Raw genomic sequence first — 19,713 nt, 5'->3', positions numbered from 1 at the left:
TATATGTATATATATCTATCTATCTATATATATCTGTATATATATATACAGATATATAATAGCTCCAAAACATGTGAACAAAGTAATTATTACATCAAACCTATAAAGCGTTTTTATTGTAGATGAAACTTTAGTCCACTGCATTATAAAAATGTATTATACAGAAAATGTTTCAGGTACATTTAATGACTAATTTCTGTTCACTCTCAATTGATGTTTTGAACTGAGTTACTGTTAAAAAAAAAAAATTTGATGGGGATACATTACTTTTTATATTTGATCTGTTATTTTTATGATATTGACTGTTATAAAATGACATTTTACACCGAATAACCTAACAATTTTTCTTTTTAAAAATAAAGCTAATAATAGTTATTGTTAGCTGCTATTTAAAAGTAATGAAAGTGTTTTTAAATGTAGCATGGCAAATAAAATTGTTAATAGAAATTTTATTTCTCCTCAAGTTTTATGAATCTTTGACAACTGAAAGTCAATGTCTAAATTTCCATTCTTATCACCATCAACACTTTTATACTAGCATTCATTTACTTCTGGGAACTTATATTGTCTTAAGTTCATTTCTATTACAGAAATCTTTATAGATTTTATGAAATTATTCTATATCAAGCATTTTAAAAATTATTTTACTATACCATTTGTACAGTGTTTGTTTACCTAGTTTCTATTATTAGCAAATGTCTTATCATATACATTTCTATACATTTAAATTAAATTTGCAATACTAATTAAAAATGATTTCCTCTTAAGATTAGTGAAAAATCTTTTTCCGTTTTTTTTTTTTTGTGTGGGGTGGGGTGCATGGAGTAGGGGTGGAATCGTCAAAGTGTAATCAATCCCTATGTTGTTCTTGGGATGTTGTTCTTATTACTGTATTTTAATTGCATATGTATTGGGCTATATAATCTTTTATTTTATCTTTCAATACTTCTTTGAGGGTTTGCAAAGACTGGGAGCAGAACCACTTCTTCCAGGCTAAATCTTTAAAAATAAATAAATAAAAACCAGAAACAACTGTTCAATGTCTTGCTGCCTGTGAAGTTATAATTCTCATCTAAAGATCTTAGAAATCACATCATTAATTTCCCTTGTATTTATAATTCAGGCATCCCTTTGATAAAATCTTGTTACAGAAGCTATTGTTGCTATAATACAATAATATTGTTTGTAAATCAACTTATTTCATGTTTAATTCTCCTATATTGTAGATATAAACAAAAAATGTATACAGTCTGTGAATGTTTATGTTAATTGTATTACATAAAATTTATATTCCATCTCTCACAGGTGACAAATTGGCAGGGTTGTTAGAACATAGAATTGCTAACAAGAGCAGTTGTTGTTAGAGCTTTGTGGAATTTGTTCTAACTCACTGTGGTCTGAGTTCAAATCCCACCAAGGTCAATGTTGCCTCTCATTGATAAAAAAAAAATGAAACCAGAATGAGATAGAGCGGTGGAACTGTGAAAATGGTTGACCAGATGCCTTGTGGTTTTTGTTCCACGAGACATGTACGTGCTCTTGCAGTATTGGACTATGTGGATAGTAGGCTTGCTCCATTAGTCAGCTTAACACACCACTACCTGTTACTCTTGATACCTTTAGTAGACATCCGTTTCTTTCAAGCATTTGAGTTAAGTCTCTTCCCAGCAGTTTTGGAGGCTCTGTCATAGGTCATGGGTTCCGCCATTCTTCCTCACTATAAAATAAACTCCCAACCATTATTTAGTGCTTTAACCATTTTTGTGTATTTATTTTTCCTAATTGATTTTTCAAGAATCTTAATTTGTTTTAAATTATTATTTCATATTAAAATTTGCTATAACTTTAGATTTTAGGGTCAAGAAAAGAAACTTTGAAACAGTATACAGTCCTTAAATGAGTCTAAAATTTCTTACAAAATATTTTAATTTCTCTTTTGAAGAGAAATTTAATATTCTTTGGGAGTTAGTTTCCTTTTCATAAATAAAATAAACTATTGCCTGAAAATGAAAATGTAAGAGTTATTTTTAATTAATTCTTATATTTTAACAGTTTAAATATATTTCTCAGATGAACTGTTATTAGAATAAAGAGTCAATAAAGTCAGGAGTGGCAATATATATTCAGAATGAAGACATGGGTTCTGTGGTAGTGCAATGACTTAGGAAAAATCAAAGTGTTTGTTTGAAAAATCTGCTTAGAAAGATCAGTATAACTGTTAAATAATTTATAAAGCATATAAAATTGATATGATCTTGTTTCTCCTGGCCAGAAGTAGAGGCGAAATATAATTCATTGCATTATTATTTAAATACTAACACAAAAGATTAAAGTAATCATCTGATCATTTGTTACTGATCTAAAAGTAATGTAAATTATTTAAGCTGTTATGTTGTGCATGTGTTTGTTTGTGTGTGTGTGTTTGAGAGAGGGAGAGAGAGAGAGAGAGTGGAACACAGTGAACTACTTGTATTTTATCTTTATTGACTTATCAAATCATTTCACATGACCACTCTGTAGTAGAAGATGATGGTTTACCTTGTTGATTCAAACAATCTTTCATTGTTTTATGAGTGAAATAATGACTTAGGCTTTCGTCATCATCATCATCATTGCTATTCACTTGAGCTTATTCAAATTTGCCCAACTCAATCATGACAGTTAATATCATGTTACTGTAGAACATTGGGGAGATCAGCATAGCAAGAGTTTATGTCCGAACAGAACTGGTCAATGAATGATTTTGTTGGATACCCAACCAATGCTTATATGTCTATAAGAATAATAAATTCCTGCTGAGTTCTTCAGAAATGTTATGCAAAATGTTTTCACTTTCTACAATGACATTAGTGATTTAAAGAAGACTGCCGTACGCAGTCTTTGTTTGGTCAGATGGTTTTTTCCTGGAAATATTCAGAATAATCAATATCATGTAAATCCAGGTAAGACAAATCATGAGGCAAATTTTTGCATCCTTTTCTGTGGATGTGATATTACTGCCTAAGATAACCGTCTACCAGATTTAACCCAACCTGTAATGCATGAACACATGTCTGGTTGAGGCCAAACATTTGGTGTCTCACATAAGAAAAGGTGCATTGTTGGTTGTTTTTAGCTGCTTTGTACCCTCATGTTTATCACTGAGACATTCAGTTTGTGGTGAATCAATGTACAAGTCTCCATTATAGATGATCCAATTTTATTTGTGGTTCTCATTCATAAGCATTGATGCTACAAAGTTTTCAAATTTTCTTCAATTGCTTCTTTTGCCTTTTTCATCTGTAGTTTCTTTCATGTAGATGAGAGTAAAACAGCTATTTGAGCAACTGATGGTTCAGTATAATTTGACCAGCTCATCAAAGTTGATATTGTGTAATCATGATTATATTGTTTGAGATATTGTGTGTTATGCCATTGAATCTGGTATGATTTTTCTTGGCTACCTCTGGTGTTATATTTCCAGCTTGCAGATGTATTGCTTATAACTTGTTTCAGAGCTAATTAAGACATTGGGTACAACTGCCTTAGACACCCTAAGTGTGCTTGTTTGTTTCAGATCAATGATTTTCATATACTCCTCTTCTCAGACAACCAAAGGATGCACAGGCACATTTTATCCAGTGGAATGAGTAAAACTGTTAGTAACAGAGGTTCATAATTTACAGAATTAAATGACTTAGTGAAAGAAGGTCCTTGTATTACTCACAGAATTTCTCAGATCATGTTAATATGAAGGTTGATAGTGGAATGATTCAACTGAGCAGAATCCTAGTTAGAATTTTTCCAGCAGTTGGAAAAAGTGAAACTCTTTTGTAGTTATAATCTCATTTGTCTTTGTCTTCCTTCTTGAAGATGGTAATAATTGTCATATCTCTGAAATCAAAAGGTATCTCTTCTTGTATCTAGATTAGCAGAAACAGTGCATGTTCTTTTTTTTTCTTTTTTTTTTTTAGTGTTTCATACTCAAGTTTATATATTTTGTCCAGAACCCTGTCAGACATGGCTTCCTGTTTTTTTTTTTTTATCTCTTTTTATTTCTATGGAATATGGATGGTGTTGATTTTTTGCTGTGATTTTATGTGGTGCAGAAAAGCTGTTTATCACCAGTCTTTATAGCAGACCAGAGACATTTTTCTGACTGAACAGTCACAATTAACCAAGTTGAAAATTATTTCCATCAATTGTTGACAGATGCTTTTACCTTTATAAGTTTTGTAAGTTTTTAAATGTGTGGATTGTTGTCCCTCCTGATATACAAGAACCATAGAGTGTTTTAATAATACTGAAGAAATCTCTCAGAAACTTTCTGGATTTTGAGATCTCTGACCTGCCATGAGTTGAGCTTCATTGCACAAGTTTGTTTCTGGACTGCACTCTTAGCTGGCAGGTTTTCCTTTTGCACTATTCTTATAATTTTGGTAGGTATAGAAACCACTCTCTTTTTCTCCTTGATCAGTTATTTGATTTGGATTTTATTCTCATGAAAACATGTTTTTCTTTTTTTGCTGTAAAGTCTATAGAGATACTTATCTTCAGGGTGCCTCATATACTTTCAACATTATTACAATGTTCCAAGCTGATAGACAACAGTTTATCATGTACGTGCTTCTGAAATTGCACTTCTTTTGCTGTGTGAGAAAGATTTAAGTCTTGATTTCCTGCTGGCATAATTTCTGCTACTTATGTTACTCTGGAGTGAGGTAAATTGCCATGTTAGATTGTATTACGTGGTGACCTGTCCAGAATTGTCAGTGCCTGTCATGACAAATGTTAGATGCACATCCTTGTAATCATAGGTCCATGCAATGTCATAGTCAATCATATGCTAGTACTTTGATCTTGGATACTGTTAGAAACACTTGTGTATATTTACTTGTTGAAAAAGTGTGTAATAACTAAGTTGTACTCCTCACATTTACTTAGAAGCAGTATATTTGATAGCTTTCCTGTAGCTTCCTTTCCACTTATGTCATCCTAGAGGTTTAAATAATAATAATAATAATCCTATCTTTATCTGAAAGTCTGATAAACATCATTTAATTGCTACCTCCATATTTTTTATGTTTAGGGCCTCCCACATGATGTAATCTGTGAGCCAGTGACAGCTCACAGGTACACTATAGCTTCTCACTACCTTTTCTATTATATAATAGCTTCTACATTTCTGTATACCACTACCATTGCCACCCAACTCACCTCTCTTCTTTTTGCCATCCCTTACTGTCTCAACTAGAACCTTTTGATCAATTATCTGTTTGATTGGGGCAGCCCTGGGTCTAAACAACTGCTTTACAATGAGTTCTGTCTGGAAAACAAAAAGGAATCTACTTTAAGACTTACAATAAAATAGTTCTTAAAAGTCTGAACATTGATATTTTTTATAGAAGTGGGAGGCAGTAGTTGAAAACCATACTCTTTATCATTTTTAACTGAAGCCAAAGCTGCTTAACAAATAAAGTTGTACGGAAATGTAACTGCAGCAAGCTGCTTTTAAGGAGAGTCACCAATACCGCCATACTTTACTTTGGAGGAAGAAGTAGTTTTGTTGCATTTATTGTCTAGACATGTTTTTGTTATTTACATCAGAATTATTGAGAGAGAGATACAATCACACAGTTATTCAATTTCAAATTTTTTTTTTTTTTTCCTTGTAATGTATAATTTTCAGACCTGAAACATTTCCACAGTTCAGTAAGTAGGTAAAAAATGTACAAAAACAAAGCAAGAAATAATAGCCTTTTTTATGCTTATAGTTACATGTATCAACAGGGCTGAAGAGAAATAAGGTTAAAATTATGAACTAAAAATGTACTGTAAATATAAACCTTCCACCTGATTTTTAGAATTTTCCAGATATTTAGTTGTAATTTAAAGATTGTCGTATATATGTGAGCATGTGTGTGTGTTTGATTAACATCCATTTTCCAAGTTAGCATGGTTTTAACTTATATGTGGCAGGATGTTATGGTTGAATACTCTTCCTTTACATGTTTTTCAAGTAAGGGATTTTTCCTTTATTCCACTAAGTCAGTGACAAATAAACCCAGTGGATATCAACATTCATGTATGTGCTTACACACACACACAACACATGCCATATGACTCATTTCTTATGATTTCCCATTGACTTAGGGCATTCTTGTAGTTTCCATTAGTTAACCTGGGGTAATAGTAGATGTCATTTCATCAAAGTGCTACACAGTAGGACTGAGCCTAAAACAATGTTGTCATGAAGTGAATTTGTTAACCCCACACACACACACACACACACACACGCGCGTGCATGTGCACACACACACACATACTGAAAGAGAGGGGGAGATTGCTAAAAATATCATCTTTATTGTTTTTAGTTTCAGTGACTTTGGTTTTATGCTATTTCATTGCATGAAATCACTAAATAATGTATTTTAATGTAAAAGAGTTATGTAGAATATTGGTTGCCATTTATGGAAAGTAAGAAAACTGCAAAAGAATGAAACAGCAGATTTTAGAAACTTCTTACTAATTAAATCATTATTACTATTCTGTGCTGTTTCTATTTTTTAAACTTGAACCATTGCAAGTGACTTTATGACCCAATCAACTATTTTTTCATTAAATTAAAAAAGGCATGTTATTATATTTTGCACGTAAAGCTGGGAATCCATGTAGAATTGGTGGAAATAAGATATTTTTATAAGAATACATGACAGAATTGAATGAAAGCGGTATCAAGAGTTGATTATTGATAATAATTGATAGAGAAGATGAAAAAAGACTGAGAAATGTTCAGTTATATGTGGTTTAACAGATTTCAGTATTTCTTTAAAACTGAGAACAGATAGTAACCTGTCTAAAATCATGAGGTAGTGAGTTTAATTCTTGGACCGGGCTGTGTGTTATGTTCTTGAGCAAGACACTTTATTTCATGTTGCTCCAGTTCACTCAGCTGTAGAAATGAGTTGTGACATCACTAGTGCCAAGCTGTATTGGTCTTTGCCTTTCCCTTGGATAACATCAGTCGCATGGGGAGGGGAAGCTGGTATGCATGAGCGGCTGCTATGCATGGGCGACTGCTATGCATGGGCGACTACTGGTCTTCCATAAATAACCTTGCCCAGATGTGTACCTTGGCGAATAGCTTTTTAGGTGCAGTCCCATGGTCATTCATGACTGAAAGATGTCTTTACCCTTTATCCATGCCACCATGGAGAAATAGGCATAAAAGCCATTCGTGTATTGATCTTATTTGAGAGCAATTGATTTGGGTATTGAAAAATACCACTCTCTGTCAGTTGGATCTCCTGCTTGTGTGCTACTCTCTCTTTTCTGAATAAGTTAAGTGATATAAACTTACAACTGTTTACCTGTTTTTTTTTCCATGACATACCAAACTTTTGATATTAATAAATATTTAGTGTCTCTGCAACATCTTTGTTAAATATTTCCCCTAACCCTAATATTGTTGTTATCCTCAAATATCATTTGTTTGCATAAGCCAATCAAAATTGTACATTGAAAGTTTAAGGAGAAATCTGTAGATTAAACATATTTTATATTGTTTTATAAGTACTCTCTGAAATGCGTCATTTTATTCCACAACATCCTCACCATCTTCTCTGTCTCCACCTGAGGTAGCCATATTTCTCCTCTTCTGCAAGACACCTTTTTCTGTCCCTCAGTACAACTCTCCCATTAATTGAGGCATCATGTCTTGCAAGTTACTTGGTGACTTCACGGCTATTGGTACAACATAAAAAGCACCCAGTACACTTTTTTTAAGATGTTGGCGTAAGGAAGGGCATCTAGCCATAGAAATAATGCTAAAGCAAACAGCAGTGCTTTGGCTGTCTTTTGACTTGTCAGTTCTGTCAAACTGTCCAACCCATGTCAGCATGGAATACAAACATCAAATGATGATGATATGAAGTTGCTTGTCTCTCATTAATTGTTCAGTGTTTCCTGCTGTAGTTGAATAATTCAATAAATTCTTTACTTGGTTGAATGTCAACCCAGCAGAATCTTGGAAAATAAATTCAGTTAGTATTGAGTAGTTAGAATTTAACATTCTGCCCCAAGTAATGTATGAATAGTGATATTTTATACGGTTTAGTAACAAAATATAAACTCCTCAGGTCAATGTTGTTAAGGAGTTGTTCTTAGTCAGCACCACTGAAGAGCTGTGACATAGATGTTAAGCCTCTAGTTCAGTGGACCTCAACCATTTTTTTATCTATGGACTCCTTTGATTCCTATTTTATTCTGGTGTATTCCCATAGCCATTTAATGTTTTATAGATACTTCTTTCAAAATTCCTATTTTGCTGTTCACTCATTAACTTGTGTAGGTTGAACTATGTAAAATGTTTGAGAAAGAAATTTAGCTATTTATTGCAATAAATGCATCTAAATCAAAATTTTTTCATGGTCTCTTACTATACTACTGTGGATCCCAAATTTTGCTTGTGTGGACCCCTAGGGTCATATGGACTCTGGTTGAGAACCACTGCTCTAGTTGGCATTACTGGTGCTAGCCAGCTCATCTTTTGTGCACATATTAACTTTAGATTTGAGATTTTGATTTTGGATTTTAAATGGATAAAAAATAACTGAGTTTGAAGTGGAAGAATTAATTGGTTACTAAATCAAATTACATAGAATTCCTCCTTGCTTGTTTGTGATAATGTAGATTATATTGGTGGTGACTTTACAACTTTTTTGAGGTTTTGTGTTTGTTGTGTGTTTGATTTTATTATTTTGCATAATGAAATTTTTTTTAGTCATTTTAAAATTGTTTTCCAATATCTTATATTTGATTTATTTCAATGTCTTTAATAGAAGCCTCAAGATTATGATGTGACCTTTAATAGTAACCATCAGGTCATGATGTATCTTTTAGTGGCAACCATATTAGATCTACACTTATTTAAATAAAAGTAACTTCTCTTATCTATCAACTTTATTTGCAAATAAGGTGTTTACTTTTATTTCTTAATAAAATTCCATTTTTTTAAAATTTGACAAAACATGGGAAGTTTGCTCAGGAAATGTTTCTTTAGAATAGAAGTACTCATTTTTCTTTAATCCAAATTTGACTAATATCTTTATTTTTATCACTTTAATTGCAATTTTATTTTAGCATTTAATTTATTGAATAATACAAAGAAAATTGTTTAGTATTAAACCACATTTTGTGACAATGGAATAAAAGTATAGAAAATTGAAAGTAATTACTGATTGTTTTACTTCAGTTGAAAATACTAAAACTTATTGAATTCTCACTCTTTTTCTCTCTCTACATCCAGTAACTAATCAATAAAATTGTAATCAGTAATTTTGAACAGCAAATATGAAATTGTAAACATCAAAGAAAAAACAAGACAAAACAAAACAGCCATCTACAAAATTGTTATTTTTTTCATTTCATAAATGTAATATACACATTGTCTTATAGCTTTCCAAAAAGTTTTCAACATTATATTAGCAAATAATACAATATTTGTAAAACATTTCAAGATATCCAAATATCAGTTTCTATTACAATTAATAATTAATACATGGTTGTTTTAGCTTGAATAAATTTGATAGATCTGTTTGGAAATATTTGATTTTTTTCTATCATCATTTACTCACAGCTGCTCTATTGTTAAAGTATATACTATTCTAGATAACACTGATGGGTCAATTAAATTCAAAATATTCAGTGAAAATTAAGATGAATTTTAACTGCCATTTATGAAACTTTTCTATGTACCAGTGAATGTTTTATAATACTATAGAAATGTAGATAAAAAATATGGCTGCTTATGTTAAAGAAATATTTTGTAAATTATTTTGAAAATAACTTCTTTTTTGTTTTATTAATTAAATTAATTAAATATATTATTTGTCAATTAGTATTAAATTATAAACAAATAAACTGGGTTTTTTTTTATAAAATAAAACATCATTTATTAATTTTATAAATGTTTATCTTAATATTTGAAAATTAATCTTAATCATTTAGTCTCACTGAATATAAATATGGTTTTAAGAATTTTTTTTCTAAAAAATTAGTCACAAGTAGAATAGCAATATCTTTGTGAGATTAATACAGTTGATAATTGTTACTGAACTTCTGGAGGTTAATGTCCGAGAGAAACTCATGTCCAGAGAAAGAATTTCAGAGATTTGCCTGTCTGGGAAGGAATTATGAAATTATTCAGTAGATGGTTTGAGCAATGAGACAGTATAGGGGTGGGAGTCTCAGGTGAGATTTAATGGAGTTATTTGTACACTTTACTACTTTAGAGGAATTAATATGAAAAAAACCAACTAAATTTTAATAGAAGATAATTTCCTATTGTAATGATTATTTATGTGTTTTTCTTAAATCATAAAAGAACCACTGATAAATTACCAGTTAACTCAATATTGATATGTGTGTTTACTGTCTCTTCTCACTATAAATTTAATAGTCGTTTCTTATAAGGTGTTTGTATATTTAAACTAACTATAAACTTAAAGAGGGCACAGTGAAAGAAAAATGCAGGTCAAATGTCTTGATAAAAAGTCTTTTATAAAATCTAGAATTTTGATTCAGTTTTCAGTTAGGACTGCTTAATTTTGGCTTGGTAAGCTTGGAGGAGAGTATCAAAACTGTAACTTCACAAAAATTTCTTACCTTTTTAAAATGAATTATTTATTTACATTGTTGTTGTTTGTTCCTTCTTGAGCCATGCCTGGTTCATAAGGGTCAGTTTCTCCGTTTCATTGGTGTATAGGTTCCCCAACTGGACAGGACACCGCTCTGTTTCAGGTGAACTGGTAGATGCAGGAGGAAAGAGTAAGAGAAAGTTGTGGCGAACGAGTCAGCAGAAGTTCACCATTACCTTCTGCTGGAGCCGTGTGGTGCTTAGGTGTTTTGCTCATAAACACACACATCGCCTGGTCTGAGATTCAAACCTGCATTCCCTCGACCATGAGTCTGCTACTCTAACCACTAGGCCATGCGCCTCCACATTTATTTACATTACAGTTCCTGAATTTTTATTTATTTATTTATTTAGGACAAGTATGGCTGTGTGATTAAGAAGTTAGCTTCCCAACCACATGGTTTCAGGTTCAGCCTCACTGTGCTGTACCTTGATCAAGTGTTTTCCCAGGTTGACTAAAGCTTTATATGTGAATTTGGTTGACAGAAACTGAAACTATGTGTGTGTGTGTGTTAGTGTTTCCTTGTCTTGAAATTGTGTGATTATTGTAAATGAATGTTGTTCATTTCTAATGCTCTGTGAAAACATGTCTGGCCATGGGGAAATATTGCCTTCCTTGGAATATGAGTTTAGCATCAGAGCAGGCATCTGGCCATAGGAAATGTGCCTCAATAAATTCTGTTCAACCTATACTAACATAGAAAAGTGGATGTTAAAATGATTATGATTATGTTATTGTATCTTTATTTTAGGATAAATCATCATCATCATCATCATTTAACGTCCTTTGTCCATGTTGGTATGTGTTGGACGGTTTGACCAGGGCTGATAAACTGAGGGGCTGCACCAGATTCCAGTCTGATTTGGCATTGTGTCTATGGCTGGATGCCCTTCCTAACAACAAGCACTCTGAGAGTGTAATGGGTGCTCTTACGTGCTGCAGGCACAGGTGCCAGCTGTGTGACACCAGTATCTGCCATGACTACAATTTCACTTGGCTTGATGGATCTTCCTTCTCAAGTACAGCATATTGCCAAAGGTCTCAGTCATTTGTCATTGCCTGTTTTTAATTTCTTTAGATCATCAGTCCATATTAAAAATGAATTTTTGTAGGATTTAATCAGTGTATTACCATTCATAAGTCATTGACAACAACATTAAAATGCCAAATTGCAGAAATGAGATGGGTTGATATACTAAAAATCACTTTCTGGATTCAAAATAAATTGTGGTTTTAATATCATTGTGGTCTCTTAATGTGGTGATTTGGCAGAATCATTAGCACACCAGACAAAATGCTTAGTGGCATTTTATACATCCTTACATTTTGAGTTCAAATTCTATTGAGGTCAGTTTTGCCTTTCATCTTTTCGATGTTGATAAAATAAGTACCATTTGAGCTCTGGGGTTGATGTAGTCAACTTATCCCCACCCTTGAAACCAGTATTATTGTGGTCTGTACCTAATTCCATAAATTTTAAAGTAAATGTGCAGAGTTAATAGAAAAGTCATCATTTTAATCATGAAAGCGAGAGAAGGTATCAAATTGGTCGATAATATTGTTGTAGGGAAAGCAATTAAGGATGAATATAATGAGTTGCATAAGAATCAGCAACCTTAATGTTAAACTGACACAAGAAAATGCTCATGAGACTCAATAACCAGACTTCTAGTAGTGAATCATGAGACTCAGTAACTATGTTAAACTGATTGACTACTAACAAATGAGTCCATAATTTGTTATATCTGTATGTTATTGAGTAATAGCAGGCTCAAATTACTTCAACAATCATAAGGGAAACTCTTAACTCTACCTAGCCATGTCAGCGTTAAAAAACAAATGAGTATGTGTCTGTTTATGCACACAAATAATATTTGATATAATTTTATAGATTGAATTATAAGACAAGTCCTGCCTTAGGGTTAACTTATCATATGGACTATGTTTAAATGTCGAGAAGATTATAGAATATTGATATTTCATTATTTAATCCAACTTTTATCTATTAAGCCATCCTTAATTCTCTTCTTTAATCAGTTTTCATTGATTATTATTTTTGTTGTTGTTATTATCTGGATTGTTAGAATTGTTAGAGCATTTGACAAAATATCTTGCAATATTGCTTCCTGAGTTTACATCTCATTGAGACCAACTTCCATGATTGATAAAATTTTGTACCAGTCAAGTACTAATCCATTAACTCAGCCAACTTCCGAGTCTAATCACGTGCAGAGAGTGAATGTGTGCTTTTCTTTGCTGTCATATCTCATGGTTGAACCTTTCTTGGGCCGAATAGTGACTGGTGATGAGAAATGGGTTCTCTATAAAAATATCAAGTGCCAAAGACTGGGTAACGAAAGGAGAAACACTGGCACCCTAGGCTAAAGAAGGTCTTCACCCACATAAGGTGTTGTTATCTGTTTGGTGGAATATGAAAGGTTTAGTCCACTTTGAACTTTTAAACCCAAACCAAATGATAACAAAGGAAATCTACTGTGAGTAGCTTGAATGGCTTAAGTCAGCACTACAAGAAAAATGACCATCTTTGGTTTCAAGATGAAAAGTGTTTTTCCATCAGGATAATGCTCATTCACATACAGCGAAGATGACACTCCAAACGCTGGAGCAGTTTGAATGGGAAACAATGCCTCACCCACCATATTCATGGGACATTGCCCCATCTGATTATCATTTATTCTGAAGTCTTTAAAATCATTTGGACAGAAAACATATGAATTCTGTAGATGAGATCAGAACGGTACTGGAGGAGCATTTTTCATCATGGAGAAGTGAATTTTGGAAGAGGGGCCTTGCAAGTCTACCAGATAGATGAAAGAGCATTGTAGAAAATGAACGAGAGTATATTTTAGATTAAAAAGAACTTTGTTTATCTTAATTTTGAAAAATAAAAGTATTAAAAAACTGCATTATTTTTGGGATGACCCAATACATTGTATACACATGTGCTCTTACTCTCTTACACACACTCATATATATACATGTACATAAATACATACTGTCATATATATAAATAAATAAATCCATTCATATATATATATATATATATATATATATATATATATATATATCATCATCATCATCATCGTTTAACGTCCGCTTTCCATGCTAGCATGGGTTGGACGATTTGACTGAGGACTGGTGAAACCGGATAGCAACACCAGGCTCCAATCTAATTTGGCAGAGTTTCTACAGCTGGATTCCCTTCCTAACGCCAACCACTCAGAGAGTGTAGTGGGTGCTTTTACGTGTCACCTGCACGAAGGCCAGTCAGGCGGTACTGGCAACGGCCACGCTCAAAATGGTGTCTTTTATGTGCCACCCGCACAAGAGCCAGTCCAGGGGCACTGGCAACACGTGTATATATGTATATGTATATACATATATATATATATATAAAGTAATGTGGCAGTCCCAGGATGGGGCGAATGTTACTCATATATATATATACATATGACTTCACACTCATTTTAGAAGTTGCTCTTGGTGTGCTCTCCACAGTACTTTTAGAGTGACAGATATCCCCCACCCCCATACACACACATACACATAACAATAAAACTTGGACATGATTATGAATCAATTCCTTTTGGGGTTGATAAAATAAGTTCCAGCACTGGGGTCGATGTAATCGCTGACCTTTTTTTAAAAAAAAGTTTGTTCCTTATTGACTCTTTGGTACCTCAGAACCTTAATTCTTGACAGGTGCTGTTTAGCTAAAAAATAGAAAGCTATGTTCATAAGTTAAAGGTACAAACATGTAATGATATATTTGATTTTATCAACATTTATTCCTGACTGTACTATTGTCATTTAAATGTCAGTAAAGCAAATTTTAAGGTCATTTGTTGATAGTAGAAACACTGAAGATCCAAAGATCTCTGGTCCAATCCCAGGTTTTGTCATATTAATGAGGTTCTATTCTGTGCTTGAAATTATTACTATCATAATTATTCATATATACACAAGACTTTATATACTATTTATATATACACAAGACTTTATCTTTGAGGAAATCAGTAATAGTGGGGAATGTTAAAAAATAGCTTGGCCTTTTAGAATTACCATAATGAATCTATACTTCAAAATAGGTGAACCATGCTCCATCCTCTAATTTTTTTATATGTTTGATTTTTTTTCTATATTTTTTTTTTCTAAACAATCTCTGGATTTTTGAGTTTCTGTGTTTATGTTAAAATTGCATCATTCTGCCATTTGTTGCATTTCTTCTCATCTCTTTTGTGAGGTTTCGCTTCTTGAGATTAGCCTTCATTTCTGCTCATGTCTCTTTTAGTCTTCCTTTTCTATGGAACCTTCCATACATCTCTAACCAGCTGTCATCATCCACATATATTACATGCCCATACCAGTGCAGCCATTGCTGGTATGGACATGTAATGTTTCATAAGTTAACTAAGAGTCTTTGAGAAATGAAAATGGTACTATATAATTTCTTTCAAATAATTTGTTTCAGTTAATCTATTGTCACTGGAAAATAAATAATTTTTTTCTTGAAATGTGCTTTAGATTTCTAGGTTTTGAATGCTCACATTATATGTCATTACACCAAGTAATATATATATATATGTGTGTGTGTGTGTGTGTATAGTTATTTTGATCTTGTTTAACTTGAATCATGGAACAGATTGATCTTTTACAAATTTCTTTTTTCCCTGAAATCCGTCAAATAAGTATTCACATTTTGCTTATATTTCATTAAAAAAAGTGCCCTTTGATCTTTACTAGTGTTGGCTGTAAAACCGCATCTATTGTCTACACACAGTTATAACTTATTTGTTGTTTTCCTAGAGACTCAATTTACTTTTAATAATGATATACTCAGCTTTAATACATGTTGCCACAGCTGAACAAACATTTCTCTAAGGATTTTAAATCTCCTCAGAACTTTTATGCAGTTTTCTTTTTCTAAATGGTCTTTGGATTTAGATGTATTAAACATTAGACATTTAGGATCTGGTAATTTTTTTTTTAAATTAAAAAAAATTTTTGCAATATATATTATTTAATAAAATGTTAAAATCATTGAATAAAATAGAAAATAGTTTTATATATATATTATGTATATACTAAATGATTTAAACATCTCAACAATATATATTGACTGGATAGTCATGACTGGAACACATTTGAATTGATACTACAGAGGGTTATTGGAATAAAAGTTTTGGTGAAGTATATACAAACAAAACTTCACAGAAGTAAACAAACAGAGATTAAAGTGAATAAACAGAAACTAAGTACCTTCTATCCTTTTGTACTGTTTCTATTTTGGTTTTACATTTTATTTCTGAATTGTTTCAATGTGTGAATAAGATATTAGTAAGATAGTTCACAACCTTGAGTAATAATGGTCTTAAGGAGATATTTATGAAATATAAGGAACATTTAATGCATTTTCACTATCATGTTAAAATGTATTATAGTGATTCATAATCTGGCACACCAGTTAATAAATATGTTAGGCCATTCCAAAGATGGCTACAGAGAATGAGTGACATTTAGTTTTACCCATTATATAATGGGTAAAATACACATCCATAAATTTTAGATTTAAAAATTTGTGGAAAAAAATGTTTATTATATATGAAGAAATATGGTAATCAAAATCTCTGTAGTTTGACTTAGTGGGAGTATTAGAAGGGAGAACTTTTGGGGTTATATATATACATATTGATGTTTAATCATCATAATAAGACTAACCAAAATATGATAGAAGAAATTGTTCCAAGTTTCTTTCAGCCAGCTTACATGCTATAAGATACAGAGTGGAAAAGTTTAAGAAATGTAAAAAAAAAAAAAAGTATAAAAGAAGAAAATCAAGAAAAATGTTTCTAACATTTTTCTTTTTTTTCTTAAGATAGCATTATGAAAACTTTACCCTATGTTGGAAAAAATCCATTATAATTGCTAAATTTTGTTTATTTTGAAAAACTGTGCGCAATTTTCTGTGATAATCTTTGATGCTAAGGAATTATTAGGGAAACTCTGGAAGTTTATTTTGTCTTATCTAATGAAAGTTGGAATATTTGAAAATAATTTTTAGTTTTGGAGAATAATTTTTGTGAATTGTCCTTAATTATAGTTCCTTGTCTCTGTACAAATTTCTGCTGAATTGGTTAAGCTAGTGGACCAAATGAAAGAAGATAACAAATGTTTGATAAATTTGATTGCATTGAACAATTCAAATATAATTATTCAAGAATTTCATTGTATTTGTATATTAAAATGTATTTCGATCAGCACAATGTTTTTCCCAATCTTTGATCCTGTTCTTAGAATTAGCATTAGTTTTTAATTGCTTATTTCAACTGCTTTGTACTCATCTTGCTGTCAATTGACATTGACAAACTTAGTTGTGATGATTTTAGTTTCCTTATTGCTAATGAGGATTTAGTTAGATAGTTGCTTACAGCACTCAGATGTTTGCATATTGCCTTGCCACATGCATACTCCTATCACCAGCACTACATCCTATCACAAGCAATGGCACCACTGTTAAAAATGGTATTTAAGTACTCCTTTTGCTCCAAATTCAGGCCCACTCTGCTCTTATCGAGGCTGTTGGATTTTAACCTACCTCAGAATCATCATCCATGACTAGGCAAGCAGAACTTAGTGCCAACAGATATCCAGGGACATGATGTCCATTTCTCATTCGTTTTCTTCACCTTCTGCATTTCGGTCTTCATACCGGAATCTTATGCGAACTTTGGGATCTCCTATTCGATCTAATTCTGTTGAGGTCAGTTTTTGCCATCTAGTCTTTTCTTTAAATTGTCTTTATTTTTTTAACTTATGAATTTGTGATTTATATGTTAATATGTTAGTAGAAAAAGAAATTATCTTTGATACATGTAACAGTGTTGTTGGATCCTAAGAGAATTTGCTGTTGATCTTGTTATCAATGTTAATGTTCTTTTGCAGATTATTTTACATTATAATCAAAGTGGTAAGCTGGAAGAATTGTTAGATTGTCGGACAAAATGCTTAGCAGCATTTCATTTGGCTCTTTACATTCTGAGTTCAAATTCCACTGAGGTCGACTTTACCTTTCACCCTTTTGGAGTTGATAAAATAAGTACCAGTTGACCACTGGGGTTGATGTAATCAACTTAGCTCACTCACCTCAAATTGCTGGCCATGTGCCAAAATTTGAAACCATTATTTTTATACTGAGATAGCATCCTGACTTCTAACAACTTTAAAATATTTAATATTTACTGACTTCTTTTTTTTACTTTATTTTGCTGGGGTTTTTTATTTATAATTACAGAGGTAATGTTCAGCTCACTCATGGATTTGGGTGGTTGAGGATTGTTTCATCAAAATTGTTTTCAATAAAATACAGAGAATGATGAGAAGAAAAATTAAATAGTTTATATTTCTTATTTTGAAAGTGAGAAAATGGAATATTATTTAAGATTGATAATGACTAATGAGTTTCCAGTCATTTAAAATTTTTAGAATATCATTTTTATCAATTTTATTACAGGATGGAATTAGAAATAATTTGTAAAATGTATTCATTGAAATGCTTTCTATATTCTGAAATTAGTTACATTTTTATTTTAAGTAGATTGTGACATTGATGAATTACTTGCATACCAATTGTCTTTGGAATTATGTTTTGCTAAGGAGGCAGATGCAGTTGAGTTGATAAGGGGATAGTTGTGACTGAGTTTTTAAGGAGACAGAGTTTCAGTCAAAGCCTTGACTATTTGTCTCTGCTGCATTTGCACCCAACAAAATGACACAGTTTACTTATCAGCTACTAGGTACTGACTTAAGGTATAGTTCACTACTGTAAACAGAACTGTATGACTGACAATGTTTGTATGTGGTGAGTTGAAATTCTCCTGGGACCTAAAACATCATAGGAAGCCACTCCAGTATTTTACTTTGATGTTAATACTAACATGTATTTTACAGACAAGAAAATAAATTTCGAATATAATAAAGTTGTACTGCATTCGAAATTTACTTGTTTGTAAAATACCAAACACATTTGATGCTTCCAAAGTTTGTTTGAAAAATGTCACATTTCAGAAGCTATTATTTAGCTTCAAAATTGACGGTAATTGTTTTCAGCAGGCCATTTAGCTTAATGATAGAGTACTCAGTCAGTATTTGAGGGTTACAGGTTCAACTCCCAAAGCTGCCTGCTGGCAACTTTTTTCCGTCTCATAACAATAATATACCCTGTCTTTCTGTTATTTTCACAGCTATACTGCATTCGAAATTTACTTTCTAGTCTGTAAAATACAAAAACACATACAATGCTTCCAAAGTTTGTTTATAAAATGTTGTTAAATACTAATATGTATTTTTCCATTGGTGTCTCTGCTACCAAATTCATTACAGGTTAGTTTTACTTTATGAAAGTGAAGTTATTGATTGAAAATTGACCTTTGTTAAATTGGTGGGAAAAAAACTTCTTTTTCCTGATAAGTGATATTTATGTAAAAAAGGGGAAAAAATAAATTTAACTGTCTAAAAAATTTTTTTTTTTTTTTTTTGCAAATTAATGAAACTTTATAAATAACTGAAATATAAGACTTTGGCAATGTGACAATGTTTATATTAATTACACTAGTTTTATCTGAAAATTAAAAGAAATCATTAAATCACCTCTTTGTTTCTATTCATCTGTTTAAACAAAAATTCCACCTGTATTTTACTATTTAAAAATTTTATTTCGTAGATTTAATATATTGGAACTAATAATCTCGTAATGTAAAAAAATTATTAAAGGTAACTAGTTATTTGTTCTCTTTGGACCAAAATCTCAAGAAAACAGCTAAAGGTTATTTCAACTTAACATTTTATTTGTAACTAATTAAAATAAGTAATCATAAAACATCAGATCAGAATATTTGCTCAACTCACTGTTTAAAATGTTATGCTTATGAAATAGTTTTGTTTCTGTTCTGATTTCAATCATGTTAAACAATGCTTATTTCAAAACAGATAGTATTGATTGTGTAATTATAGAGTGTTG

The 19,713-nt window shown here is 31.6% G+C and overlaps 1 protein-coding gene across 10 annotated transcripts in view; it reads left to right on the top strand.

The window, feature by feature from the left end:
- The window catches only part of LOC106882425 (oxysterol-binding protein-related protein 6), a 280,467-nt gene that overhangs the window by 102,046 nt on the left and 158,708 nt on the right, over positions 1 to 19,713 (top strand). For 2 of the 10 annotated variants that reach the window (XM_052971286.1, XM_052971287.1), the window contains exon 2: positions 17,252 to 17,457. The exons of the other annotated variants lie outside the window; for them this stretch is intronic. In XM_052971286.1, the coding sequence (XP_052827246.1) occupies positions 17,353 to 17,457 (105 nt within the window). In that variant the 5' untranslated portion in view covers positions 17,252 to 17,352. The remainder of the gene's footprint in view (positions 1 to 17,251; positions 17,458 to 19,713) is intronic. 10 annotated transcript variants of the gene reach the window in all.

Source organism: Octopus bimaculoides, chromosome 10 (assembly GCF_001194135.2).
Source record: "Octopus bimaculoides isolate UCB-OBI-ISO-001 chromosome 10, ASM119413v2, whole genome shotgun sequence".
NCBI lineage: Eukaryota > Metazoa > Mollusca > Cephalopoda > Octopoda > Octopodidae > Octopus > Octopus bimaculoides.
Note: the sequence above shows the minus strand (reverse complement) of the source record. Positions and strands in the feature narration are given on the sequence as shown.